This window comes from Muntiacus reevesi, chromosome 20, assembly GCF_963930625.1.
Source record: "Muntiacus reevesi chromosome 20, mMunRee1.1, whole genome shotgun sequence".
Taxonomy (NCBI): domain Eukaryota; kingdom Metazoa; phylum Chordata; class Mammalia; order Artiodactyla; family Cervidae; genus Muntiacus; species Muntiacus reevesi.
This window is the reverse complement of record NC_089268.1, coordinates 28207783-28233830: the sequence shown is the minus strand read 5'-3', so window position 1 is coordinate 28233830 and position 26048 is coordinate 28207783. Positions and strand designations below refer to the sequence as shown.

Genomic DNA, 26048 nt, shown 5'->3' with positions numbered 1-26048 from the left:
ATTCATGGATCTGTAAATCCCCCCTGTTCTCAGCTTGGGAAGCACAGGCCTAGGAAGGGGTCAAGATGTGAAGACTCAGAAATGGGAAATAGTATCGGCCGTCCCCCTAAATCGTTACAACATGAATGTTGACGGACACACTACTTGCTCTCTCTCAGTTCCCCTACCCTCGCATCCTATATTCTAGGGCTCAGTTCTCTGGAGATAGTCACTAAGGAATGAAAAAAGAGAAGAGAAACAAGCCTGGAGGATTATATCCCCAGGCCTGTCTAGAGATCATTGGATCTCAGAAGATCTGGCCTTATTCTACTGCTCTCCTTGCCTGACCCCATAAAGGCATTGTTTTACCTTCATTAGAGATTTAATCCTGGGAATTCCCTGATGGTCCAGTGGTTAAGACTCCCCCTATGCAAGGGGCACAGGTTCAATCCCTGGGAAAATAAGATTCCACATGCTGCTCTGCTGAGGTCAATAAATAAATAAAGACCTGGTCTGATGGGAGACTGCAAAGAGAGAGAGGTTCAGGAGCTGGTGCAAGGTAACTTGTGAACTGATTGTTGTTACATGTTGTCTTAACACACACACAGAGCCCTCTAATAGGTGAAGTTCCATTCTGTAAGCAGATAGAGGAGGGTGGTCCCCAGAAGAAAAGAATCAGGTAACAGCTTTTTAACATAAGAGAAGCCACTTTAGGCCCAAGACATTTTGTGATCTAAGCCTGGCCATAATGCTTGCCCTTGAACAAGTCTCAGTAATAATGATCTTACGAGAACAATGACTGTTAATGACCTCAGAGAGGCAGCAGTGAGTGGTCCTAAAGACAGATCTTAGTTCTCTGCCCAGGAATTGAACCTGGGTAATCTGTACTTTGGCCACCTCATGCAAAGAGTTGACTCATTGGAAAAGATCCTGATGCTGGGAGGGATTGGGGGCAGGAGGAGAAGGGGGCGACAGAGGATGAGATGGCTTGATGGCATCACCGACTCGATGGGCATGAGTTTGAGTAAACTCCGGGGGTTGGTGATGGACAGGGAGGCCTGGTGTGCTGTGATTCATGGGGTCACAAAGAGTCGGACATGACTGAGCAACTGAACTGAACTGAACTGAATCTAGATGAGAAAGAACCCTAGCCACCAGACCAGCACAGGCTAGAGATTAGAAGCAAAGTGACCCTGGCTCTTTATCCCCTTTTGAAAGCAAGAATGTTTCAAGGAGGCCAAAACTATAAAAACAGATACAAAGTTAGAGAGACAGCACAACACTGGGAGATCACACAGAGGGAAGCAGTCTGTTTATTTAAGACGGAAGCAAGGCAGAAATACATACTCAAAGAGGAATGCAGGGGTCCTGAGTGAGGAGCATGTAAGAAAGAGGTGAGTTAATTACTTATATAGGATAGTCCTTCTGGCTCTTTGTTTACATTTGACCAATTGTCTTGTCTCTTTCCTTACACCTGACTGGTCCTTGGACACTTATCAAGATGCATGTACAGCTCTTTGCTAAGATAGCTCCCACCACAGAGGTCTGTGCGTGCATTTCCACACTTATTATGGGATGAGGCCTCCTCCCTTTTCAACTCCCAAGAAGCCTTCCTGCGCATGTGCAGACAGGGAAGTCTTCCTTGACCTCAAGAGTGGGCACTTTATCTCTTTAGCAGAGCTCAGCTTTTGCCACCAGTTTTGTCCTCGGAGTGTCTAGGTGAGAACAAAGCTTGAATTTTACTCCACTTGACAGACACCAGCCCAGGAACTCATCATGAGCCTACCTCATTACCAGGCAAGAGAAGTAACAATAGCAAAGAATAAATCAATCATAAAGACTTCCAGTCTGTTTCAATGATATGAATTAGCCAGAAGCACTTTCTTGAGCTACTTTGCAGAATTCAACATCCCTCACATGTGCTCAACAGCCAGATCAACTAGTACCTGAAGGATGCTGATGCTTCTGACCTTCATGACTTCAGTCAACTAAAACTTGAACTCTGTTGACCTTTGCCCCAATTCTATACTGAATTCTCCTCTGTTCAGTCCCTTTCAAGAGTATAAATAACAGGGCTTCCCTGGTGGCTCAGTGGAAAAGAATCTGCCTGCCAATGCAGGAAACACAAGTTTGATCCCTGATCTGGGAAGATCCCACATGCTTCAGAGCAAGTAAGCCATGTGCCACAATTACCAAGCCTGTGTCCTGGAGATTAGGAGCCGCAACTACTGAAGTCCGTGTGCCCTAGAGCCTGTGCTCCACAACAAGGGAAACCACTGCAATGAGAAGCCTGTGCATTGTAACTAGAGAGTAGCTGCCACTTGCCACAACTAAAGAAAAGCCCACACAGCAATGAGGATCCAACCCAGCCAAAAATAAATTAAGAAATAAATTTTTTTTAAAAGAAAAGAATATGCATACTATGCCCACGTCCCTTCACGAGTATGCAGGTACCCTTACCTGAAAACTTTCTCGGTTTTGCTGTTCAAAAAGACACAACTTTGGGAAAGATCCCCAGTGTTCTCCTTACCTGCTATAAGTAGTAAATACTTCCTCCTACCAGTCCTTGGCTGGTTGGGGCTTTTGGATCAACACCCACCAAGAGATGAACCCAGTTTTGGGGTAACAATTCTTTTATTTATTCAGTAATCTTTACTGAATACTCAAGATTAGTCAGTGAGCCATGGAGGTAAATACAGAACTCCCCATGTAACAAGGGTAAAGAGTTATAGTTGACAAAACCTCCAGATGAAAGGCAAAAAGTGACAAGTGGCAGGGAAGTTATTTCCAACTGGAGGTGATCTGAAAAGGACTTCAAAGGGTTGAGCCTTGGAAAGTGTTAGTTGTATCCAACTCTTTGCGACTGCATGGACTGTAGCCCACTAGGATCCTCTGCTAATGGAATTCACCGGGCAAGAATACTGGAGTGGATTGCCATTCCCTTCTCCATAGAATATTTCTGACCCAGGGATCGAACCCAGGTCTCCTGCACTACAGGCAAATTCTTTACCGTCCAAGCCACCGGGGAAGATGGCCATAATTTGGACATGCAGAGATTGATTTACCGCAGGTGGAGGAAGCCGCACAAGATAGGAGATAAAAGGAAAGGAAAACTGCTTTACATCTGTGTTATTCATCTCCAGCTTGTCAATTTCAGCATCTCTTTATACTGTCACCAGGCATCAAGCTGCCTGAAAGTTTTTACACCCCTCACATTCCCCTGCACTCCATACTCATCACATGGATCCATATGCTGCACTTATTCTCTGTCATTTATCATCAAAATAGGAGACAAAAGTTCTAGTTTTCCAAAGGCTAAATAAATTTTCCCTTCTGTTTAGCTTTAGTTTTTTAGTTCTGCTGGGATTTATGTCAAAATAGTTCCTCTCTCTTCTCTGCTTCCAAGCTATTTGGCTTGTGCTTCCCTTATAGGTAGGGTTTTCAGGCAAGGTGAGGCAGTGAAGGGCAGCCTTTTCCATAATAAAATGTTAAATTATGAAAGATGCTGTGTACCAGTGTGTGACCATGCATTATGACCACAATGCTACCAGATATTGCTCTATGTGTCTTTTGTGTATTACCTCATTTCTTCTCACACAATTTCATGAGCTACTTATTCAGTTCCTGACCAGGGATCGAAACTGCATCTCTTGCAGTGGCAGTGAGACATCTTAACCACTGGACCATCAGGGAAGTCTAGATGACGCTGTTTTTAATCAAATGATGAGAGAAAGCCTTCTTGTAAAGATGATATTTGTTCAAAGATATGAATGATGTCAGGGAGCAGGCAGGCAGATATCTGAAGGAACAGTATCCAGGGTGAGAAAGACACAAACGCAGAGGCCCTGAGGCAAGAAGAAATTATATTTTTATATTAAATCATAGCTGCTAGAAGAATAATGGGGCCAGAGTGGATGAATCAGAGTAAGTGAGGAAAAGAGTAGGAGAGGATGAAATCAGAGAGGCGGGGAGAAGCCAGGTCAGGTAGGCCAAGGTAAAGGTTTTGTTCTGAGTATGACTGGGAGCCATCAGAGGGTTTGAGCAAGGTGAGTGATCTGGTAATTTAAAAGATCACTCTGGTTTCAGCATGAAGGAAGGACTACGTAAGTCAAAAATAAAAGCAGAAAATCCAATTAAAGGGCTAGCCAAGAAACAACAGCAGCACAGGAGTTTGGATCAAGGTAGAGCAGAGGGCCAAGGGCAGAGGCCTGAGCCCTCTTTTATTTAGGAGTTTGAAAGAGTGGATGAAGGCTGAGAAGTTGCAAATAAGGAGCTAGTGTATACTTTCTTAAGCTGGATCCAGAAAGAGTGTTCAAAGTGAAGAAAGCACTTCAAGGAGGAAGTGATCAACTGTGTCAAATGTTGCTAATGGTTCTAGACCAGACTTCCTCAACCATACATATTCTAAAGTAATTAAACCTCTTTCAGCTTAAGGACTAAAATCTTCTGGCTATTGTTGAAGCTCCCTATGTATCTCTTTCCAATCAGAATTCTCCTGGATGGGATGGGTGGTTGGGAGAGGGATGGAGTGGGAATTTGGGATTAGCAGCTGCAAACTATTATATATAGAATAGATAAACAAGGTCCTACTGTATAGCATAGGGAATTATATTCAGTATTCTATGACAAACCTTAATGGAAAAGAATATTAAGAATAATATGTGTGTGTTTGTGTGTGTGTGTAGGGATTCCCTGGTAGCTCAGATGGTAAAGAATCCGCCTGCAATGCGGGAGACCTGAGTTTGATCCCTGGGTTGGGAGGAGGACATGGCAATCCACTCCAGTATTCTTGCCTGGAGAATCCCTATGGAAAGAGGAGTCTGGCAGGTCCCAGTCCATGGGGTTGCAAATAGTCAGACCTGACTGAGCAACTAAGCACACATATATGTGTAACTGAATCACTTTGCAGCACAGCAGAAATTAACACAACATTGTAAATCAACTATATTTCAATTAAAAAAAAAAGAATTCTCCTCTTGTCATGGACTAACCACTATTCTGAATTTTGTGCTTTTACTATATAGGTTAGTAACAAAAGAATTTATTTTTCCCTTCTTCTCAAAGATGAGCTATATAATTATAGCATGTTTGTATGGTGATGGAATGTTTCAGTAATGAGGGGAAAACTGATTATGTGAGAGAGATAGGGGATCATTTCAAGAGTTCCATTTCTGTGTAGGTGAGAAGGCTGGGATCCTAGTGCCCACATAGGGTGGGGACTGGGGAACAGGTCAGCTTCTCTGCAGTAACAAGGGGAAGTCACTGAATTCAACAGAGATGCATGTGGCCTGGTAGATTTGGAGCTGGGACCAGAGGGGGTTCTCTTCTGAGAGTTTCTATTTTCTCACTGAGATAGGAAGGAAGGTCTTCATCTTGTGAAACTGTGATCTCAGATTCGGGAAATGTGGGAAAATGCAGGCTTGCAGGCCACCCTGAAGACTCAAAGGAAGTGAGACTAGCTGGTATGACTGTGCATTTTTCCCCAGACATATTCAGCACTTAGGTGCAGGTATGGTGCAGACAGAGTTGGATTTGGAATCACCTGGGGATGTCTTTAAAAATATTGATGCCTGAGACCCAAGAGATGGTGATTTAATTGGTTTAGAATGTGACCTGGGCTTTGGGCTTTTTAAATGCTCCCCAGATGACTATAATGTATTGCCAGAGGCAAGAATCATGACTTCAAGGAATGCCTGGAGCTGTGTTTAGAAACCCACTGCTTTATTATTTTTTTTTAAGACAACTTATACTCAGTTTTTAAAAAAATTATTTATTTTTGGTTGGGCTGGATCCTTGTTGCTGCTTGAGGGATTTCTCTAGTTGCAGTGAGTGGGGCTACCCTTCACTGCAGTGCACAGACTTCTCATTAAGTTGGCTTCTCTTGTTGCTGAGCACAGGCTCTCGGCACACCGGCTGCAGTAGTTTTAGCATGCAGGTTCAGTAGTCATGGGGCATGGGCTTTAGTTGCTCTGTGGCATATGGAATCTTCCCAGACCTGGGGTTGAACCTGTGTCCCCTGCATTGGCAACTGGATTTTTTTTTTTTTTTTTTTTTTTTGCAACTGGATTCTTAACCACGGGACCATCAGGGAAGTCCCGAGAGATTCCTTCTTGCTGCAGTTAAGGAGTGAATTGATCTGAGCTTTGAAGGATTGGTACATTTTGGCCAAGTGGAGAAGCAGATGTGAAAAGAGGGAAAATATCATGAGCTTAAGCTTAGATGTGGTCTGAAACACATGGCAAGCAGCAAACAATTTGGTTTGTAACAGGCAAATATTAGAGAAAGAGCTCCTAGATTTGAGGACAGCTGGGTAAATAAAGATCTGGAGGTGGGCATGATGAATAATACAGTTTGGTTCCACAGAAAGCTGGATAATTTCAAATTATGGGAGAGGTCAAAGGCCAGATTAAAATTTTGTGAACAGTTGAGTAAGCAAGAGGGAATCTTGAAGGGCTTTTGAGGAGCATGTTAAGAGTTTGTAAAAAGCGTGTTTAGGGAGGATAACCCGACAACAGTGTCAAGGGAGACCTGGAGTAGGAAGAGGTAGCAAAGAGGGAGACCTATTAGGGGAAATGTCATAATGATCCTAGATGAGGTCATTTTTCCAGCAAGAAGTGGGGAAAATTACAGATTCAAAAGACATCATGATGGCAGAACTGACTGGGCTTAACAGCTCACCACAAGTAAAGGCAGGAAGGAGGTGGAACAGGCATCAAGTTTTCAAATAAGGAAGGGCACTGGGGATTTGGTGCTGTCTACAGAGGGAGACAGCTGGTTTTCAGTGGCATTTTATCTGTTTGGTTTGGAACCAGCTGAGTTTAGAGGACGGCTGCATTGCTTCCCTGGTAACTCAGACTCTAAAGAATCCGCCTATCATGCAGGAGACCTAGGTTCAACCCCTGGGTTGGGAAGCTTCCCTGGAGGAGGAAATGGCAACCCACTCTAGTATTGTTGCCTGGAGAATTCCAGGTCGCAAAGAATCAGACTGAGCGACTTTCACACATAGTCCACATGTTCCACAGACACCAGAGGAATGCTTATAAGTACAGAGTTTGGAGAGTGTTCTACTCAACTTGGACTGTTAACAGAATACCATAAACTGGCTATCTTATAAACAGCAGAAGTCAATTTCTCAAGTCCTGGAGGCTGGAAATTCCAAGAGCAAGGTGCTGGCAGATTCAGTGTCTAGTGAGAGCTTCTTTTGGTTCACAGAGTACCTTCTAGCTATGTCCTCACATGGTGGAATGGTAAGGGAACTCTCTGAGGATCTTTTATTAATTAAAAAATTTAAAAAAAAAATCTTTTGACCATGCCACGGGACATGTGGGATTTTAGTTCCCAGGCCAGGGATCAAACCCATATCCCCTGCCTTGGAAGTGTGGTAACTTAACCACTGGACCACCAGGGAAGTCCCTCTGGGGTCTCTTTTATAAGAGCACTAATCCCATCCATGAGGGCCTACCCTCAAAACCTAATCATCTCCCAAATGCCACACTATCACACTGGGGATTAGGGTTCAATAGATGAATTTTGAGGAAACACAAACATTCGGTCTGTAGCAAAGAAGCATTTGGTTACAAATGAGGTCTGAATGTGGAGTGGATGAGATTTTTCAAGGGAAATTCTCAGAGAAGGGGAAAAAAAAGTCCATATATAGATGCTTAAAGCACAGGAGGGGAAAAAAAAAAAAAGGCGGGGAGAGAGGAGGAAGGATGAAGTGAGGTTTGTGTGTAGGTAGAGGGGGAGGAGGTAATATATCCCTGAACCTGGGAAAGTGGGGAATCCAGGGTGAAGGGGCAAACATGGAAGGGTTCAGAGAGGCAGTGTACTGTGAAAATACCATGGGTTTTGGCTCCTGGTAACTTCGGGTCATTGAATACTATTTGAAAAAAACATTTCAGTAAAGTTTGGATTGGAAGCATATTCCAAAGGGTTAAGAAGCAGTGGATATGAAGGTTAGACATTTCTGACCCTATTGAACGGAGGTGAGAGAGGGGAGGGTGGGGTTGGAGGTGGTGAGTAGGTAGTGAGGAAGTGCAAACTGCAAATGCAAGTTCTTTTTTTATGAAGTGGGGTAAGGAGGGCACAGTAAACCTGAACCGTCCAAAGAAGAACCCACGATCCCATCCTCGTCTCATGTCTCCTATCACAGTGCATGGCTTCCCTTTTAGGTTATAAACTTTGTGAGTTTCAGGGTTTACACCCACTGTCGGAGATGATGTCTCAACCAGCATCTCACCAGCTGGGATGTCTCACCAGCATCCCACCAGCATGGAATTCAGGATAGGACCCTGTCCTGCAGCGCACAGCTGAAGATACCAAGTCCACTGTTTGTGGCACCTCCCCCTCCCCAAGAGGTCTCCTGGATGAGGGCAACTAGCCCAGGTGGATGTGTGAGGCTGTTGACTTTCTCCCTGGCACTCTGCTTTAGTCAGAATATTTGTGTTCCTGCCCCAAAACATATGTTGAAATTCTAATGTGCAATACAATGGTATTGGGAGGTGAGGCCTTTGGGACGCACTTAGGTCCTGAGAGTAGCACCCTCATGAATGGGATTAGTACCCTTGTAAAAGGGACCCTACAAGGACTTCCCTGGTGATCCAGTCGTTAAGGCTCCATGCTTCCAAGGCAAGGGGTGTGGTTCAATTGCTGAACAGGGGTGAAATAGGATCCCACAAGGCCAAATAAATAAGGAAATAAAGAAATCCCATAGAGCTCCCTAGCCCTTTCTGCCAAGTGAGGATACAGTGAGGAGACAGGGATCGGTGTACATTTAGAGATCTACAACTCAGAAGAGGGCCTATACCTGACCGTCCTGGCACCTGATCTCAGACTTCCAGGAAAGTCCTGTTCTTTATAAGCCACCCAGGGATGGTATTTTTGTCACAGCAGCTCTGCGCTCCCCTTGCCTTGCCTACACTGGTACAACACACCAAGCAGGGCTCTAACCGGAGTTGCCTGCCACCCTCCAGCCTGTGAGCAGGAACAGCTGTGGGCAGCTGGGCATGTTTCCCTACCCCAGGCCTTCCTATCCTTAGCCAACTTTTTCAGAATACTCTGCCTACTTTCCTCCTGCCTTCCTGGAATTCCAGGGATAGATCCCTGGATCTGCTCGTAAATCCTCCTTCTCCAAAGTCTTAGGTCCAGTCTGGTAGGGAATGGAAAAGGTGTGCTGGCTAAAGAAACGTCCACTAAGAATGGATCCCCAGGTCTTCGCCAATAGGATTCCCAGGCGGGCCTTCCTTTCCCATCTTTGTGGTGGGCCGGAATCTGTCTCCACTCACTATTGTCTCTGTCAGTTTTTGTCCGCCCCTCCCCCACGTCCCCAGAAGGGGAGATAAGAAGTGAAAGGCGAAACCAAAGGAGCCGGGTCTTTGCTAGTCTTCGGGATTGCGGGTGATAAATCCACTTAATCTATTTAATGTTGTCTTTCAGAAATTCACACACACACTCACACACAGATCAGAACAAGGTGAGGGCTACTGAGGAACGGGGATTGGGCTGGCTCCCTCCAGATATTGTTTGTACCCTCGGTTCTTTCTGCCCTCTTGCCCAGTTGGGATAGGAGGAAGGGAGTATTTACAGAGAACGGGGACGTAATCTTCATCCCAGGTTCCGAAGGTTCCGAAACCGGTAACCTCCTAAATCTCATTCCAAAAAATAAAAAATAAAAAAAAATAAAGAACCCCAAAAGTTATAGAGGTCCTGGGATTAGCATGAAAATAGACGGGGATGGAGTGGAGGAGAGACAGAACTGGAGGTGAGGGTGGTGGTTATGGCTAACCTGGGGCTCGGCTCTCACGCACGGAGAAGGTGTGGAGTGACAAGTATACTGACAACTATCGGGGCGAGGCCTGGAGCCACAAACCAATCACCGGACTGAATCACCCCGCAGGGAAGAAAAGAAGGCGGAGCCTGCCGACCTGGAGGCGGGGTTTTATCAGAGCCGGGGCGGAACCTATAGAGGAGGCGGGGCTTTAGGGACCAGTTTCTGGCTGGGGAGCCGTGACCTAGGGAGTTCGGCTAGGGGTGCTGTATTTAGAGGAGGTGGGGGCCTGGAGCGACTGAGGGCCCGGCCGGGAAGTGGCGTCCCTATTAGTGTGGGTTTTGGCGAGGTTCCTGAGGAACTGGATTCCGAGCGTGCTCGCGAGGCGAGAGTTTCCGTGGAGGCCTAGTTTAGGATGTAACCAAGTCCAGTAGCCCCAGAAGCGGGTGTGCGGGGCGCCCACTGTGGATCCCCGGCTTGACGGCAAAACGTGCTTGGGACGTCGAGGGGCACAGGGTGGGGGCCGGGCCGTGGACGTCCTTACGGATCCCAGTAGTTCTCGTGGTGCTGCGCTGCAATGATGATGACTACGGTTAGGATGGTACAGAGCACCATGGCTGCAATGCCCACCGCCAGGGAGATAAAGGAGAAGTTCCGGGCCTCGCGTGAAGCGATCTCAGCTGACACCATGTCTCCGCGGGCCAAGGCCGTGCGCACCTGCGGAGGGGGAGGAAGAGAAAATCAGAGAGCCGATACCTTGGCTGCACGCCTCAGCCTCCCTCTAAGATGCTTCCGCAAACGTCCAGCACTCCCTGGGAATAAGAAGAACCTCTTGAGTCCTCCTCTCCATCCTCCGCCTCCGTCCCCTCCCCCACCCTCACCCCCCACACACCTGCACTGCCTTGAAGATGGCAATGATGCCTGTAGGCCAGAAGCAGCAGATGGTGGTCAGCACCGCGATGGGCATGTAGTCGTGGGGCGGGCGCCTTGGCTCCAGCAGGGCCAGCCCTGGGCCCTGGGGTGGCGGGGGGAGCGTGGAGGTTACTCCTGTTCCCCCCGGGGTCGCACCTGCATAGGGCTGTGGAAGGAAAGAAGGTTGTGGGGAGGGGATGTCTATCACTCTTACCCTCTCTAAGCCCACCAGCTTTCCACTTCTGGCAGAGAAAGAAGGTTGTTTCCCTCTTTTAAACCTCCTCTGGACTTCAAGGCTGTTTCCCCTGCCAGATCTTGATCTTTGACTCCAACAGACCACCCACCCCATTCCCAGATCTTTCTCGTCTCTCCTCTCCCTTGCCCCCAGATCGCCGCCTGGTGCCCTGGTTCTGTTCCTCTTTCCCACCAGTTCCCAGTGTGCCTCCAATTCCATGTCCTGTTCCATCCTTCCCCCAGCCCCCTGCTTCCAGTCCCGTCAGCCCAGTACTCACCGTGCCCACCGGGTAGACCGGCACGTAGGCAGTGCAAGGCTGCAGCTGTAAAGGGTAACCCGGGGCTACGTAGCCCCCCAGCGGCAGCGTGCCTACCGCTCCCGTGTGCGTGGGCACCACGAAGCCCGGGGCCTGGGCAGTATGAGAGGGCGCCGGCGGGGGCGGGGCGGCGGCGGCGGGCGGCGGTGGGGGCAGTGGGCCCTCGAAGCGAGTCTCCTGCAGGTAAGGGTCGGGTGGCATGCGGGGCAAGGTAGCGCAGCCGGGTGGGGGCGCCCCAGCGGCCGGGCCAGGAGGGGCATGGTGTGGGGGCCTTGGCAAGGTGGCGGAGGACGAGGGACCGCGCTGAGCGGCGGCCCCAGAAGCCAGGCCCCCTGCCCCTAAGCGCGGGAGGGTGGCCGTGCCGGACTGGTGGTAGTGGTGGTGGTGGTGATGGTGCGAGGAAGGGGCTGTCTGTGGGGGCGGGGCAGGAGGTTCCGCGGGGGGCTGGGGGGCATTGTAGGGTGGTGGAGAGGTGTGAGGGACTGAGTCAGGGAGGCCTGGGGGCGGTAAGCAGAGGAGCCAGCATGGGGAGAGAGAAGATAGACAGATGAGATGAGGGAGAGGGGGAGACACAGACGGTCAGGGATGGAGAAAGATAATGGGAGAGACAGAGAGGAGATGAGTGAGAAGCCATCTCTCATTCTTGGGGCAGGAGAGGGGTGGTATCTAGGCCAACAGCCCGTCCCCCCTCCTTTAATCTAGTTTTGAGGTCATAGCTCTCTTCTACTCCTCTCACTGCTTCAGCAATGGGCACACAGCTTTAACCTGCAGACCCAAGCTCCTATCCCTCTTGGCTTATGGCTGCTTTGGGTTTGCCTGTCTGAGCTAGTCCTGCATATGCACATGTGTAGACATGCAACACTTGTGTGAACATGTGCTCAGTCCAACAGTTGTATAAACACATGTAGGATAACATGTTCCACTCTGCCATTCCTTCCGTGGGGAGGGGGTCCCCTAGTCTCTCTTGGACTCTCCCAACCTCTTTTAGGGCAGATTAAGAAGGGTCCTCTGGGTTTTACTCCCCAGGCAATCCCCATCTGATCATCTCTCCATATTCCCCCCCCCCCCGGATGTCTCCATGCGAGCCAGCGTTATCTGTCCATCTGTCACTCCCAATGATGCTATCCATGCAGTACCTGGCTGATGCTAAGCCAGTCTTGTACTTCCCTCACCCTCTTAACCTGCCCCCCACCCATGTTGTTGGCAAGGGACCGAGCCTGAGACTGGCCAGAGGAAAGGAAGAGAAGGGAAGGATATAGAAAGAGGAAGGGGCTTGGGGGGAGGGATGTGGAGAGCTGGATAGAAGGGGAATGAAACAGAACCACCCGCTAGGGAGGGGTAAGGGGGGGGGGTAGTCAGGAGGCAGTGGAGAGGGCGAGGGGCTTTGTTGTTGTTTTCTACCTGACTTTTCGGACGACATGCTTCGCTCTCCCTGGGACAAGATCCGTGCAGCCGGAGTCCGGAGTCGGGGTCCCTGGCTAGCACCGGAGTCTGGGTGCGCAGATTGCGCAGCCGGCAGCAGCGCAGAGATGGAGAGATGAAGACTGTGGCGGCGGGGGGCGGAGGGAAAGCTGAGAGGGGGGAGCTTAAAGGGACCGAGGCGAGGGAGGGGGAACCCTTCAGAGATACCCCCACTTGGTCTCTCTCCGCTTTTGGACTATGTCTCGCCTCCTCTAACCCCGGCATTCAAGCCCCCAGTTTGGGTTCCTTTGGAGTTGTCATGGAAACTGGGAGGCAAGCAAGACCGGGCAAGGCGGGTGGTACTAAGGAAAGGAAGGAGGGAGAAAGAACCCTCTGGAGTCTTCCCCTTCAAGACTGGCTGTAGTGATTATACTGTGGGAGGAAGCGAGCAGGTGCTCAGTGGATTCAGTACCCCAGTTCCCTCTGGATCTTCTTCACCCCAGTCAGGCCTCCCCCCCCCCACCCCCACTCAGCCTCCCTCAGAGTCCCTGTAAGATCTCGGGATCTTCTCCCAAATCCTTGGCTCTAGTTTCCCTATCTGTGCCAGAGATGCCTGTGTGAGAGAGAACCATAAAAACAACAACAAAAGAGAGAACCGTGTGCAGTTGAGAGCAGCGATGGAAAAGTTCCCAGGGTTATGATCTCGACCTGCCGCCCTGGCCTGGGAGGAATCCGGAGGTAAAGTGAGAGGCCCCAGTCTATAGCCGTTGGGAGGTAGTAGGGCTTGTGGTGTGTTGGGGGTCGGGGGTAGGACGAAGAGGAAGCTTGGGGGATACTTAGTTACCTCTTACCTTCGGTATGTAGGCGCTGTAGCGCGTTGGGAGGAGAGAACGAATCAACTGCTCATTGCCGGCATCTGTTTGGCAGTACATGCTTGGTCCCCCTTCCCCCTCTTTGCTTACTGGGCTTCTTAAAGAGTTTCCAGGGCCCGCAGTGTTCAGATCCATTCCTGAAATCCCACCCACCCACCACCCCCGCCAAGACGCAGCGCCATCGCCTGAGTCGACCCGGGGGCCCAGCGGTAATTGCAGTCTTTTTATTTTGCTTATTGCATCTTGGGAGTTTGAACATGGGGAGGGGAGGTGAAAATCAGCAGTCGGCCGAGATTTAACCAGAATTGGGCTATTTGCAAAAGCAGAGCCGAGATACCACCCCCCGTTTAGACCAGTGCTTCCCAGCCCCTTCTTGAGGCAGTCGCTCTCCGGGCGCTGTATCCTCCCCCATCCGACTGCAGGCGGAGACTACCGAGCTGTAATAGCGGCGCTCGTCAGGGCCAGCCCCAGGCCCCAGTGATCTAGATCACGGCCCCACACCTCTCATTCTGGCTTCTGAGGTGTTCGCGTGAGCCCCTAACCCCCTTCCGCCACACCGTCCTGTACACAATTCGGGGCGCAAGTTAGTTTTATTGGGAGAGACTTAAGACTGTCAAAGACCTGAATATAGAGGAATTCAGATGAGCTGCGAAATTTTTATTTTTTTTTTAAATCAAGGCAAACGTCTTTAAATGCTCAGTAAAAGCCCTAACACGGGCACCTGGGTACCGATAGGGATCACAGGGAGAGAGAGGGGAGACGCCAGGAGTTAGAAGTCCAGCCCCGGTGGGAAGGTCTGAGTAAGGAGCCGCCCACAAGGACCTCCAGGTTCAGGGCGGGGATGTGGGGTCGCTAAGGTACTGAGACTCGTCAGAAACTAGGCGGAGCGTGAGTCAGCGCTGCCCAAGGGGCTCTCCGCCCCTTGGGGGGTGGGTCGTAGATGGGCTCCGTCCTAGAGAAGGGCAGAAGAAAGTGGGCCAAGCCGCACTTTTACCTCGAGGGGACTCGAGGACTCTCCGCGTCTCTGGAGACAAGGGCATTACAAGCACTTCAGGATGAAGAGTTGTAAGACTCAGGCCTGGCACAGGCGGGAGGGAAGGGTTAGGGAGCAGGGTCCGCCTGGGCTACCTTCAGCCCTCAGCCGGCGGAGGACAAAATACCAAGGATTGCCTTTCCCGGGTCTATTCCTCCAGCGCGCCTCCCTGGGGAAAGAGAACTCCGTGTTCCGTTGCGGAGCCGGACGCCTGCATTGGGAAGTAGGGCAAATCAAGGCCGGGAAATGGGACCCTTAGGTCGCGGCTGCCGCGGGGCCTGAAGAGGCCTTCTCTCAATTCCCGGGACACGTTTGCGGCTTCTTCCTCTCCCCGCCGATCTAAATGGGTTACTCCGCCTATTCCCTCCCCCCACCCTCGCCCCCCGGCTCTTAGTGCGCAATGGATTGTTCCATTGCCCCTCCAGTCTCCGGCCAGCGTTGCGGGGGACGCTGGCACGGTTGCTAGGGAAAGCCCCGGACGTGACGGCTAAATGCGACCCTGAGCAGCCTCCCCTCTCCCGTCCGTCATTCCCCTGCGCGCGTTCTCCTTACACCCTTGCCCTCCCCCACGTGGGTTCCAAGCTGGGGAGAAGTAAACAGCAGGCGGAGTGGGGCTCGCGGACCCAGGCCAGGTGGGAGTTTGCATTCTCCCAGGGTCCTGCGCTGCTGCTCTGAGGTCCTTCTTGCAAATCTTCAGTCTTGCATGGCTGGTTTGATCCATTAGCAAGCTCCTGGCCTCGGGACCGAGTCCCCGCTGCGTTGGGGGCGGGGCTTGGTTGCGCGTCAGTGCGTCTGCAGCGTGGTGGGGGTGTGTGTTTGTGGAGAGGACTGGAGTAAAAGTAGGATGTTTTGTGACAAGGACCTGGTGTGGGAACGGACGGGGGAGGCGTGATCGCTGGCGTCTGTTCCGAAGGGAAGGGGGTGTTGTCATCTCTCTCACAGGCCCTCATCGTCCCCTTCTCAGGCGGGAGCATGCTGGGGCTCCCGGGGCGGCGGCTCCCTTCGGCGGAGTTCCTGCTCCTGTTGCCATTCCTCCTGCTGCTGCTGCTGCCCGCCGCCCCCGCGCCCCATCGGGCTGCCTACAAGCCGGTCATCGTGGTGCACGGGCTCTTTGACAGTTCGTACAGCTTCCGCCACCTGCTGGAATACATCAATGAGGTCTGGCCGGGGACGCCCCGGTTGTGGGGCGTTGGTGGCTGGTGGCGGCTACAGAGGCTGGGGAGGGAGAATGGGGAACTGGACGCTGGGCCTGCCCAGTTTCTCGCAGAGCTGGTGCTGGCGTGGGGAAAGTTGTGGGACAAGAGATCCCTGGTTCTGGGGGGTGCACAATAGGCATGTGGGCGCCGGCTGGGGGGGGCGGCGTGGAGGGGGGTCTTTATAGTCCATCCCGGCTGCGGCATCACCCCCTTCCCACAGACACACCCTGGGACTGCGGTGACAGTGCTCGATCTCTTCGATGGGAGAGAGAGTTTGCGACCCCTGTGGGAACAGGTGCAAGGGTTCCGAGAGGCTGTGGCCCCCATCATGGCAAAGGCTCTTCAAGGGGTGCACCTCATCTGCTACTCCCAGGGTAGGCATCCTCCCCCCTTCCCCGCCTCTAAGCCCTATCTGAGGCTTGATCCTTATCTGAGGGACGCTGCCTAGTGTCCCCTTTTTTGAGCCGCATTGCCTCCTTTTCTGACTTCCCTCAGCACCTGGGTCTTATCTGTGTGAGTGTCCTGAGTGGGAAGGCCGCTCCCTACACTGTTGCCCCTTTCCTTCCCCATCATCCATGGCTCTTGGACATAAGGGATGGGGGTGGGGGACAGTAAAAAGCACCCTAGGGTTCGTCGGAAGACCCAGAATCGAATTCTGGCTCTGTCACTTACCTGACGTGGGGCGTTTTGACACAGGGCGTGTGCCTTCTCAGGGTCTCAGCTTCCTTGAGGTACATGGTGTGTGTGTGGGGGGGTAATGAGTTGAGGGGGGACTGTTGGCCTGGCTGTCCCTAAGTCCTGCCCAGTGTGGTGTTTTGCCTGCAGGGGGCCTGGTGTGCCGGGCACTGCTGTCTGTGATGGATGAACACAACGTGGATTCTTTCATCTCTCTCTCCTCTCCACAGATGGGACAGTATGGAGGTGAGTGGGCACTCAGGGCTCCATAGGGGGGCCCTGAGTCTTGAGGGCACAAAGCTCGGGGCCACTTGGCACTGCTGTTCTCTTGCCAGACACAAACTATTTGAAGTGGCTGTTCCCCACCTCCATGAGGTCTAACCTCTACCGGATCTGCTACAGCCCGTGGGGCCAGGAATTCTCCATCTGCAACTACTGGCACGGTGAGTAGGACATGCCAAACGGGGGCCTCCATGCTAAGGGCATCCTGGACGGTAGGGCCTGCTGCTCCCACCTCTACCATAACTAACAGCAATGATGATGATAACTTACATTTATTGTTCAAAATGCTTTATGTGTTTCACTTTGTTGCCTTAGAGAATACAGCTTGCTGCAGGGGTTGGCAAACTTTATCCTTAAAGGGCCAGACAGTAAATTTTTTTTTTTTTTTTTTTGGTTTTGCAGGCATATAGTCTCTGTCACAACCACTCAATTCTGCCATAGTCATGTAAAAGCAGCCATATACCATATGTAAATGAATGTGTCTGTGTTGCAATAAAATTTTATTTATAGAAACAGTGAGCTGGATTTGGCTAATGAGTCATAGTTTGCAAACACCTGGTTATAGTTTATAAGATCATGGATGCTGGGTCCAGACTACTTGGGTTTGAAGCCTAGTCCTGCTGCATGACTTTGGGGAAGTTACTCAACCTTTCTGCAACTCAGTTTTCCTCATCTTTAAAATAAAGATATAGTACGTACCTTTTATTGTGTTTATGAGGATTAAATAATGAATGTCATGTGCTTTGAACAGTATCTGGCTCATAGCAGGTGCTAGAGAAAGGTATTTGCTATCATGTTTATGATTATTATTGCTACTATCATATTACTGTGCACCTTGTCTATTACTGTAGCCTTCTGATTGGTCTTCCAGCATCTGCTCTTGCCTCTTCTCCCTGCTTCTCTGACGATCTAACTTCTCTTTGTACCCAGACCCCCACCATGATGACTTGTACCTCAATGCCAGCAGCTTCCTGGCCCTGATCAATGGGGAAAGAGATCATCCCAATGCCACTGGTAAGACCCCAGGCTCCTACCTTGGTCCCATTTTCTGCTTCTCTGATCTCCTATATTCCCCTTTCCAACCTGGCCTGACCCCTGTGACTAACTCAGGCTCTCTTATTCCCACCCTGTAGCTTGGCGGAAGAACTTTCTGCGTTTGGGCCGCCTGGTGCTGATTGGGGGCCCTGATGATGGTGTCATTACTCCTTGGCAGTCCAGGTAATAGGGGACTGTGTGGCCTGAAGGTTGGCTAAGGACACCCCAATCCCAGCCAGTCTTTATCTCATTTCTAAAACTGGCCTGCTTCTTCCACTGTTCAGTTAACCCCCCCACCCTCCATCCATCTTGTCACCCAGGATCAAAACCTGGGAGCCATGTCCCAACCTCTAGTCTAGTCTAGCCAGTCTAGCCACCCAATCTAGCCAGTCACTAAGCCTTGCTGACTCTGCTTCCTTTCTATCCCTACCAGCCCCGCTTTGTGAAAACTTTGAACTCTGAACTGTTTACAGATTCTTAGGATGTTGCAAAGATAGTTTAGAGAAGTCCTGTGTATCTTTTGCCCAGTTTCCCCCAATGCCTGCATCCTATGTAACGACAGCACAATAGTGAAACCAGGAAATTGACAAATCGCTACAACACATGTCTATAGTTACACGCCATGTAATCACATTTCCTACCAGCTCTTTCACTTACCTGGAAGTAATAGTAAATTGCTCCAACCTTGTCCCCTCTATCCTATTCCTCAGGAAAACCCATGGCTTCATGGCACTATGTGTCTGCCTCTGATCATCATGAGTGATCTGAAATGTCACCTGATCTACTTTAGTCATTCAACAAATACTCATCAAGCACTGTGTGCCCAGGCACTGTTCTGGACCCTAGGGATGCAGTAGTAAATGAAAGAGAAGTCTATGCTATTATGTAGCTCACATTCTAGTACGGGAGACAGATAATAAATGTAAATACATATATCAGACAGTGATAAAATAAGGCAGGGAAAGGATTAGAGGATGGCTGGGGCCTATTTTAGATAGTGGCCAGAGAAGTCCTTCTGGAAGAGCTGCCATTTGAGCCGAGACTGAGTTGTATCCGACTTTTTGCAACCCCATGGAGTGCAGCATGCCAGGCTCCTCTGTCCTCCACTGTCTCCCGGAGTTTGCTCAAATTCATATCTATTGAGTCAGTAATGCTATCTGTTTCATCCTCTGCTGCCCCCTTTTCCTTTTGCCCTCAATCTTTCCCAGCATCAGGGTCTTTCCCAGTGAGCTGGCTCTTTGCATCAGGTGGCCAAAGTATTGGAGCTTCAGCTCTATCATCAGTCCTTCCAGTGAATATTCAAGGTTGATTTCCTTGATCTCCTTGCAGTCCAAGGGACTCTCAAGAGTCTTCTCCAACACCACAGTTCAAAAGCATCAATTCTTCGGTGCTCAGCTTTCCTTATGGTCCAACTCTCACATCCATATATGACTACTGGAAAAACCATAGCTTTGACTGTATGGACCTTTGTGGGCAAAGTGATGTCTCTGCTTTTTAATGTGCTTGGAATGTCTAGGTTTGTTCTTCTAGGGAAGAGGAGTAGCACCTGCAAAGACACTGGGGCAGGCCTGAGGAATAAGGAGGTCCATGCGGCTAGAGGGCAGTAAGCTGGGGTGAAGGTGAAAGAGGTAGAAGGGGGCCAGATACAGAAAGCCTTTGTGGGGCAAAGTAATGTCACTTTTTCTAAAATATATGCAACATAAAAGTTACCGTTTTTAAGGGTAAGTTTGGTGGCTTCAAGTTCATTCAAATTCTTGTGTAAGCTTACCACCATCTATCTCCAGTTTTTTCTTGCCAAACGGAAACCCCATAACCCTTTAAAGAATGGTAACTTCCTTATCCCTGCTACTCCCTGGCCCCTGGCAACCATGACCCTTGATTTTTTTTTTTCTTTTTTTAATTCTTAGTGAGATGGGAACACATTGGAAGGTTATAAATGAAGGAGTAACATGCCTTATAGTAGTTAAAGGTGGGATTTATTTTTATCTCATTTCACACTTACTACAGCCCTATGAAGATAAGAAGTAGCTCTAAGTACTTTGCAAATAAAGCTCATTTAATCCTCACAACAACCCTATAGGGTAATTACTATTATCCTCTTTTGACTTGTAAGGAAACTTAAGTACAAAGAGATTAAATAACTTGCCTACATTCATAGAGTTAGTAAGTGGTGAAGTCAGGCTGTCTGACTTAACCACAATGTTTTATTTCCTCTCTACAAAGGAGGTATTCTTGTATAGGACAAAGAAAATCAGCAACATGATCAACCACACACAGTGGGGAGTGTGTGGCACAGCTGGAGTTCCAATCCAGGTCTTTGTGCCCCTACTGCTTTCCTATGGCTTAAGAAATCTAGTCCCTCAGTGTGGCCTCCATGCCCCCAACCCAGCACCCCAATGTACCCAGCTGTGCCATACCTCTGTGTTGCTCTTGTTGTTCCATTTGCCTGGGACAGCTTTCCCTAGTCCAGGTTAATCGCTGGGAAGCCTTTGTTGACCCTCTAAAACTAGGGTAGTAACCTCTCCTCTTTGTTCCCATAGCCCACTGGACTTAGTACTGTTAACCTTTGTTCAGTTATTCTTGGCCTGTGTCCACTCAGTGCCCATGACAGTTAAATATTCCTAATTTAAAAAATTTTTTAAAACTTTTTCTTTGGAAATAATTTCATACTCAAGAAATTACCAAAGTCGTACAAAGCAATCTTGTATATTCTTCACCTAGATTTCCCAAATGTTAACATTTTACCAAGTTTATATTAGTGTCCTCTGTCTCTCCCTCTGGATATCCATATATATATGTGGAGTATGTGTATATATGAACCCTTAAGACTTCAGTATGTCAGTGTCTATTTTCTACATATAGGACATTCTTTTATGTATCTAAAATATGATTATCAAAATCAGGAAATTAACATTGATAAAATTCTCTGTAGACCTTATTCAAATTTTCCTAAAATCATCCAGATAGGAAAAAGATCCAGTGAAAGATTCAACTCAGGATCCCATGTTGCATTTGGTTCTCATGTCTCTTTAGTTTTGTTTAATCTGGAATAATTCCTTGGAGTAAGTCTGTGACACTGATTTTTTTTTTTTTTGGGCCCCGGCATGCAGAACTGCCCCACCAGGGATTGAACCCATACCCCTGCATTGGGAGTGCAGAGTCTTTTAACAACTGGACCACTGGGAAGTCTGACACTGATATTTGTTGAAACATAACGAGCCAGCTATCTTATAGAATGGGCGTCAGTTTGGGTTTGTTGCCTATTTCCTCATGATTAGATTCAGCTTATGCATTTTTGATGGAAATTTTGTAGAAGTGATATTGTATCCTTAATCCATTACCTCCTGAGGTACATGATGTGTGTGTGCTAAGTCGCTTAGTTGTGTCCAACTCTTTTTGACCCCATGGACTATGGACCCCATGGAGCCTTCCAGGCTCCTGTCCATGGGATTCTCCAGGCAAGAATACTGGAGTGGGTTGCCATACCTCCTCCAAGGGATCTTCCCGACCCAGGGATTGAACCCACATCTCTTATGTCTCCTGCATTGGCAGGCAGGTTCTTTATCACTAGCGCCACCTGGGAAGCCTGAGGTACATGATACCCAGTTAAATATTTTGAGTGTCTCCCTTGCTGCTTGTGTCCCCAACAGGCCATGAGTTCCTGAAGGTCCCTACCCTCCTTGATTTTCTCCCACTCTGATAACCTCCCTCTTATGCCCCAATCTCTTTGCAGCTTCTTTGGTTTCTATGATGCAAATGAGACAGTCTTAGAGATGGAGAAGCAACTGGTGAGTGCCCTGGAATTACTCTCCCTTTCTGCACACACTGTGGTTCTCTCTGCCACTGACATGGAAGCTGAAGGGTCTGCCCTGTGGGGAGGGGGTCTGGGACGCCCGCGGGAACTTACTTGGTCTCTCCCTGTGTCTTTCTTCCTTGCCCCCTGACCCCTGAAGGTTTATCTGCGGGACTCTTTTGGGTTGAAGACTCTCCTGGCCCGGGGGGCCATAGTGAGGTGTCCAATGGCTGGCATCTCCCACACGGCCTGGCACTCCAACCGTACCCTTTATGAGACCTGCATTGAGCCTTGGCTCTCCTGAGGGACCCCTCAGCAGCTCCCCGCCCAGAGACTGAGTGGAGCCTTGGATGTCAGGCCCTGGCGTGCCTGTGACCACCTCACTGGTCCCACACTGCCCCACCAACCAGGGCTCCAGGGCCCCTCCTCTGTGAACGACACGTCCTGGTCTCCTCCATCTCGTGCCCTCCCTTTGGGGGTTGCTCCATGCTCTCCCGTGCCCCCCAAGGCCAAGGCCAAGGCTGGGAAGTGGGAAACAAGATTAACTTGTGGCTGCTCCTGTTGCTGCTGCTCCTCTGCCTCTGGCTCTACAGGAGGAGAACCCAGCCCCTGCCCACCACAGGGTCTCCTTCCAAGCCACTCAGGACATTTTTAGCTTCTGTTTTTCCTACGTTCCCTTTTCCTCTGAACTCCGCTGTTGTGAGCCCTCCCAACCCCCCAGGAAGGACCACCTGTGAGAGTGGGGTTCTGAGGCTCCACTATGGGGACAGTTCTGTTCTTAAAGTGTCAGTGTTGGGGAATATCTGTGGCCTGTGAGGCCCATCTCAGGTTTGGGGATCCCCCAGTCCCTATGTTCAGTATTGGGGTGCCCTCTGGGAGCCTAGTTTCTTTGAGGCTCCAGCCCCTCTTTTAGCTACCCTTGAATGGGTGTGTTACTACCCCTGTATTTATGAAAATAAAGTTCCATTTACTCAGTGTGGCTTGCCTCATTTCCAGGTGAGGGGGGCCTGGCTCCCCCAGGAGGGTGGGGATGGAGAGCCTGGGGCCTGGGTGCCCGGATGCCTGGTCTGGGGTGGGACCCCCTTGGTGTTTCCGCTCTCTCAATGCCCATTCTGTGCGGGTTCCTGATTCTCTGCGGGTTCTTTCCTGCTGAAGACAATTCTCTTCCTGTTCCAGCCTGCGATTGCGGGGCTGAGCCCAGGGCCCTAATGGTTTGGGCCCCAGCCTCATGGGTGGAATGCACCAGCCACCCTCAGGCTAGACGAGGGGACTCAGGGTCAGGGTGGGCATTTGTTGTGCCCCTTTTCGACCTTTGTAGACCAGAGCTGGGTGAGGGGCTGGACAATGAGCCTCCTCTTCCTTGAAAGAAGGAATCTTGGTAGAGACAATAAGGCCCTGTCTGCTCTGGCATGGGGGGCGGTGGCTGACTCAATTCTGCCCCTTCTCCGCCCCCCAGGCGCTAATAAATGTCATCAAGAAATGGGGGCAATTTTTCCCTCAGTGCCCTGGGCAGCCTCCCCAACCTCCCCCACCTTTGTGGTATCTCGCTTCTTTCTTTCCTCAGTTGATCTTGCCTTTTCTCCCATGACCTAACCCTACTTTCTTCTCTGCCAGCTCTGCCTCTCCCTGCCCCTCAGTTCTTCCCATCTGTGTTGGGTTGAAGGGCGGAGGGCAAAGGCCAGGTGTTTCAAAGCCAGTAGCCTCTGTTGACTTGGGGGAGTTCCAAATAAGGGGCCTCAGGGTTGAGAAGAAACTTCTAGGGGGCTCTTTACTTGGCTGCAGGGGGTGGGGGTGAAGGTCAGTGGGGATTTGGACCCCACTGAATTGACCAAGCTCCAGCTATGGGAGGAGGCTTATGGGAGGGGGCAGGGATGGGAGGGCTCTGTCTGGCCCAGCCCCTCCTCCCCTTTGCAGCCCGCCCACTAGTCTGAGCGGCTGCTGCTGAGGCTGGTTGGCCTGAAGTCTCCTGGAGAAAGGCAAAGACAGGTGGGGAGAGAATGTCAATGGGGAAAGAGTGGGGGTCACTAAGAGTCTTAGAGTGAGTGTGAGTTGGAGGTGTTGTTTGAGTAAGGGGAGTGGGTCCAGGGTGTCTGTGGTGGTGGGGGTGTGTGAGGGTAGTAGGAGTGTGTTTAAGGTGGTGTCTCCAGGTGCGTGGGTTGTGTCCAAGGTGTAAAGGAGTGTAATGGTGAATATCTGAGATTTTGAAGGTAAGAAGATTAGGATGGAAGAGGGCACATCAGAGATAGGAGGGGCCTGAGGGGAGATGGAGGGAGTGTGTCAGACTGTGAGCGTGTATGGTGCTGCATGGACCATAATGTGCTAAAGGATGGTGGGTGTTAAATATATGTGCAGGTGTGACAATCCTGGTGGCTAGTCCAAGTGTGCAAATGAATGTCCTGCCTGGTTTACAGGGTACCAGCAGACTGTTCTTGGGAGTGCTGGAGCTGGAGAAGTTACTAGGAGAGGGGAAGGGCCTCTATTAACCTCTTCTTGCCTGCAGCTGGCAGTCTGAAGTCAAGGAGAATCATGGGGTCCAGGGCTGAGCAGTACACTGTCTTAGGCGGACTCTGGTTCTTCCTGCTACTGATGACAGGCGAGGGGGCCAAGGGTGGAGCCCTCAAAGAGAGGTGACAACAGAAGGGGCAGGGCCAGGGGTGGGGCTTCACAGGGGGCAAAACCAAGTTGAGGAGGGGGGTGAGGCTGTCATGTTTAGGGAGGGTGGGGCCTCAGTGGAGCCTGAAGGGAAGTGGGGCTCTGGCTCCCCAGGGCCTGGCCCACTCAGTGTCTCACTTTCTCTCACATGGGTGCAGTCAGGGGGTCTGCTCCAAGCAGACCCTGGTGGTCCCACTCCGTTACAATGAGTCCTACAGCCAACCTGTATATAAGCCCTATCTGACCCTGTGCTCTGGAAGGCGTGTCTGCAGCACCTACAGGTGAGGATGGGTCCCCCGCCGGGACCCCGGGGTCTCTCAAGAGGAAACCCCCAAAGCTAGGACCAGGACCCATACACAGGCCAATGCCCAGAGCCCGGCGCTGTGTTCCAGGACCACGTACCGCGTGGCCTGGAGGGAGGTGCGGAGGGAGGTGCGGCAGACCCACGCCGTGTGCTGCCAGGGCTGGAAGAAGCGGCATCCCGGGGCACTCACCTGTGATGAAGGTGAGGCTAGGGCTTCCCGGGCCTTGGGGGGAGGTGCGCCCCGCTGGGCGGAGAGCCAGGCCTTCTGCTGGGTTCTGAACCTCACTTCCTGCACCTTCAGCCATCTGCGCCAAGCCCTGCCAGAACGGAGGCGTCTGCGTTCGGCCGGACCAGTGCGAGTGCGCCCCGGGCTGGGGTGGGAAGCACTGTCACGTGGGTGAGTCGGCTAGCCCTCCCTCGGGGGTGGCGCCCATCCCCGCCCCGCCCCCGTCAGCCCCCTCCTCTTTCCGGTAATTAGACGTGGATGAATGCAGGACCGGCGTCACTCTCTGCTCGCATCGCTGCCTCAATACGGCGGGCAGTTTCACCTGTGGCTGCCCGCCCGGCCTGGTGCTGGGCCCTGATGGGCGCACTTGCGCGGAGGGGGCCCCAGAGCCCCCGACCAGTGCCAGCATCCTCAACGTGGCCGGTGAGTGGGTGGGAGCAGGGGCGGGAGGAGGCAAGGCCTGGGCAGCAGTGACTTGGGTCCCTCGCTCTCCTTGGTCCCAGTTCGTGAGGCTGGACCTGATGAGCGTGCCCTGAAGCGGGAGATTCGCGAGCTGCGAGGACGCCTGGAGAGGCTGGAGCAGGTGAGTGGAGATGCCAGGAGGCCACACTTGCAGAGCTGACAGTCCCCCTCCCTGCCCTGCTGAGGCATCTCTTCCTTTTCAGTGGGCCGGTCAGGCTGGGGCCTGGGTACGAGCAGTGCTGCCCGTGCCCCCGGAAGAGCTGCAGCCCGGACAGGTGGCGGAGCTGTGGGGTCGGGGCGATAGGATCGAGTCTCTCAGTGACCAGGTGCTGCTGCTGGAGGAGAGACTGGGCACCTGTGAGTCCCCATGGGCCTCTCGGTGGGGACCCCCATCTCCCTACAACTGCCCCCCAGCTCCTCAAGACACCTTTTCCCAACACAAGTTTTCTCTTATCCAAAATCCCTTCCTCTGCACCCACTCACTCCATACCTTCCCAGATTTCTGCACTTCACCACCCCCTCCTTCTGGTACCCTGTTCTCCAGCTCAGTGGTGGTTCCACTTATTGTTGAGAGAGGTTGTCAATCTGTTCAGCGTTCAGGGCCTGCTCTAGGCATCCCAGAGGTACACAGTCGATGTGTCTGCCTGTCTCCTTGTCATTAACCAGGCTCCTGTGAGGACAACAGCCTGGGCCCAGGCCTCAAAGGGCGAAGATAAGGAGCCTCTGCAGAGCCCCTGCCCTCTAATTTATACAGAAACTGGACTCACTAATCCTCTGGGATTGGCTGGCTAGGGAGCTGCAGATAAGGCTATTTGCCGCTGAGGAGCCATGGACAATGGAAACCGTGCGAAGCTAAAGAATGGAGGAAGGCGGTTGCTGCCCCTGAATCCTCCGGCCAGGGCTGATGCC

At 51.0% G+C, this 26048-nt stretch overlaps 3 protein-coding genes across 7 annotated transcripts; 2 read left to right on the top strand and 1 right to left on the bottom strand.

The window, feature by feature from the left end:
* Positions 1–9463: 9463 nt before the first annotated feature.
* Positions 9464–13571, bottom strand: PRRT1 (proline rich transmembrane protein 1). Its single transcript, XM_065912724.1, has 5 exons — positions 13461–13571; positions 12610–12752; positions 11170–11705; positions 10638–10823; positions 9464–10462 (listed from the first exon to the last, which is right to left on the bottom strand). The coding sequence occupies exons 2-5, from the start codon at positions 12626–12628 to the stop codon at positions 10286–10288; spliced, it is 918 nt and encodes a 305-aa protein (XP_065768796.1). The 5' UTR covers positions 12629–12752; positions 13461–13571; the 3' UTR covers positions 9464–10285.
* Positions 13242–22470, top strand: PPT2 (palmitoyl-protein thioesterase 2). Of its 3 annotated transcripts, none has more exons than XM_065912723.1 (9): positions 13242–13347; positions 15479–15672; positions 15931–16084; positions 16536–16631; positions 16721–16828; positions 17598–17681; positions 17801–17885; positions 21436–21490; positions 21656–22470. In XM_065912723.1, exons 2-9 carry the CDS (start codon positions 15487–15489, stop codon positions 21797–21799), a joined length of 912 nt encoding a protein of 303 aa, XP_065768795.1. In that variant the 5' UTR covers positions 13242–13347; positions 15479–15486; the 3' UTR covers positions 21800–22470. The 3 variants fall into 3 exon arrangements, with proteins under 3 accessions (XP_065768795.1, XP_065768793.1, XP_065768794.1); XM_065912721.1 differs by lacking the exon at positions 13242–13347 and adding an exon at positions 14312–14546; XM_065912722.1 differs by lacking the exon at positions 13242–13347 and adding an exon at positions 14764–15146.
* An 863-nt stretch (positions 22471–23333) lies between these two features.
* On the top strand, positions 23334–25965 carry EGFL8 (EGF like domain multiple 8). Of its 3 annotated transcripts, none has more exons than XM_065912938.1 (9): positions 23334–23481; positions 23996–24122; positions 24306–24428; positions 24540–24652; positions 24753–24848; positions 24930–25100; positions 25181–25260; positions 25343–25496; positions 25806–25965. In XM_065912938.1, exons 2-9 carry the CDS (start codon positions 24022–24024, stop codon positions 25853–25855), a joined length of 888 nt encoding a protein of 295 aa, XP_065769010.1. In that variant the 5' UTR covers positions 23334–23481; positions 23996–24021; the 3' UTR covers positions 25856–25965. The 3 variants fall into 3 exon arrangements, with proteins under 3 accessions (XP_065769010.1, XP_065769009.1, XP_065769011.1); XM_065912937.1 differs by having other exon boundaries at positions 23336–23481; positions 23907–24122; XM_065912939.1 differs by lacking the exon at positions 23334–23481 and adding an exon at positions 23681–23702.
* The last annotated feature ends 83 nt before the right edge of the window (positions 25966–26048 follow it).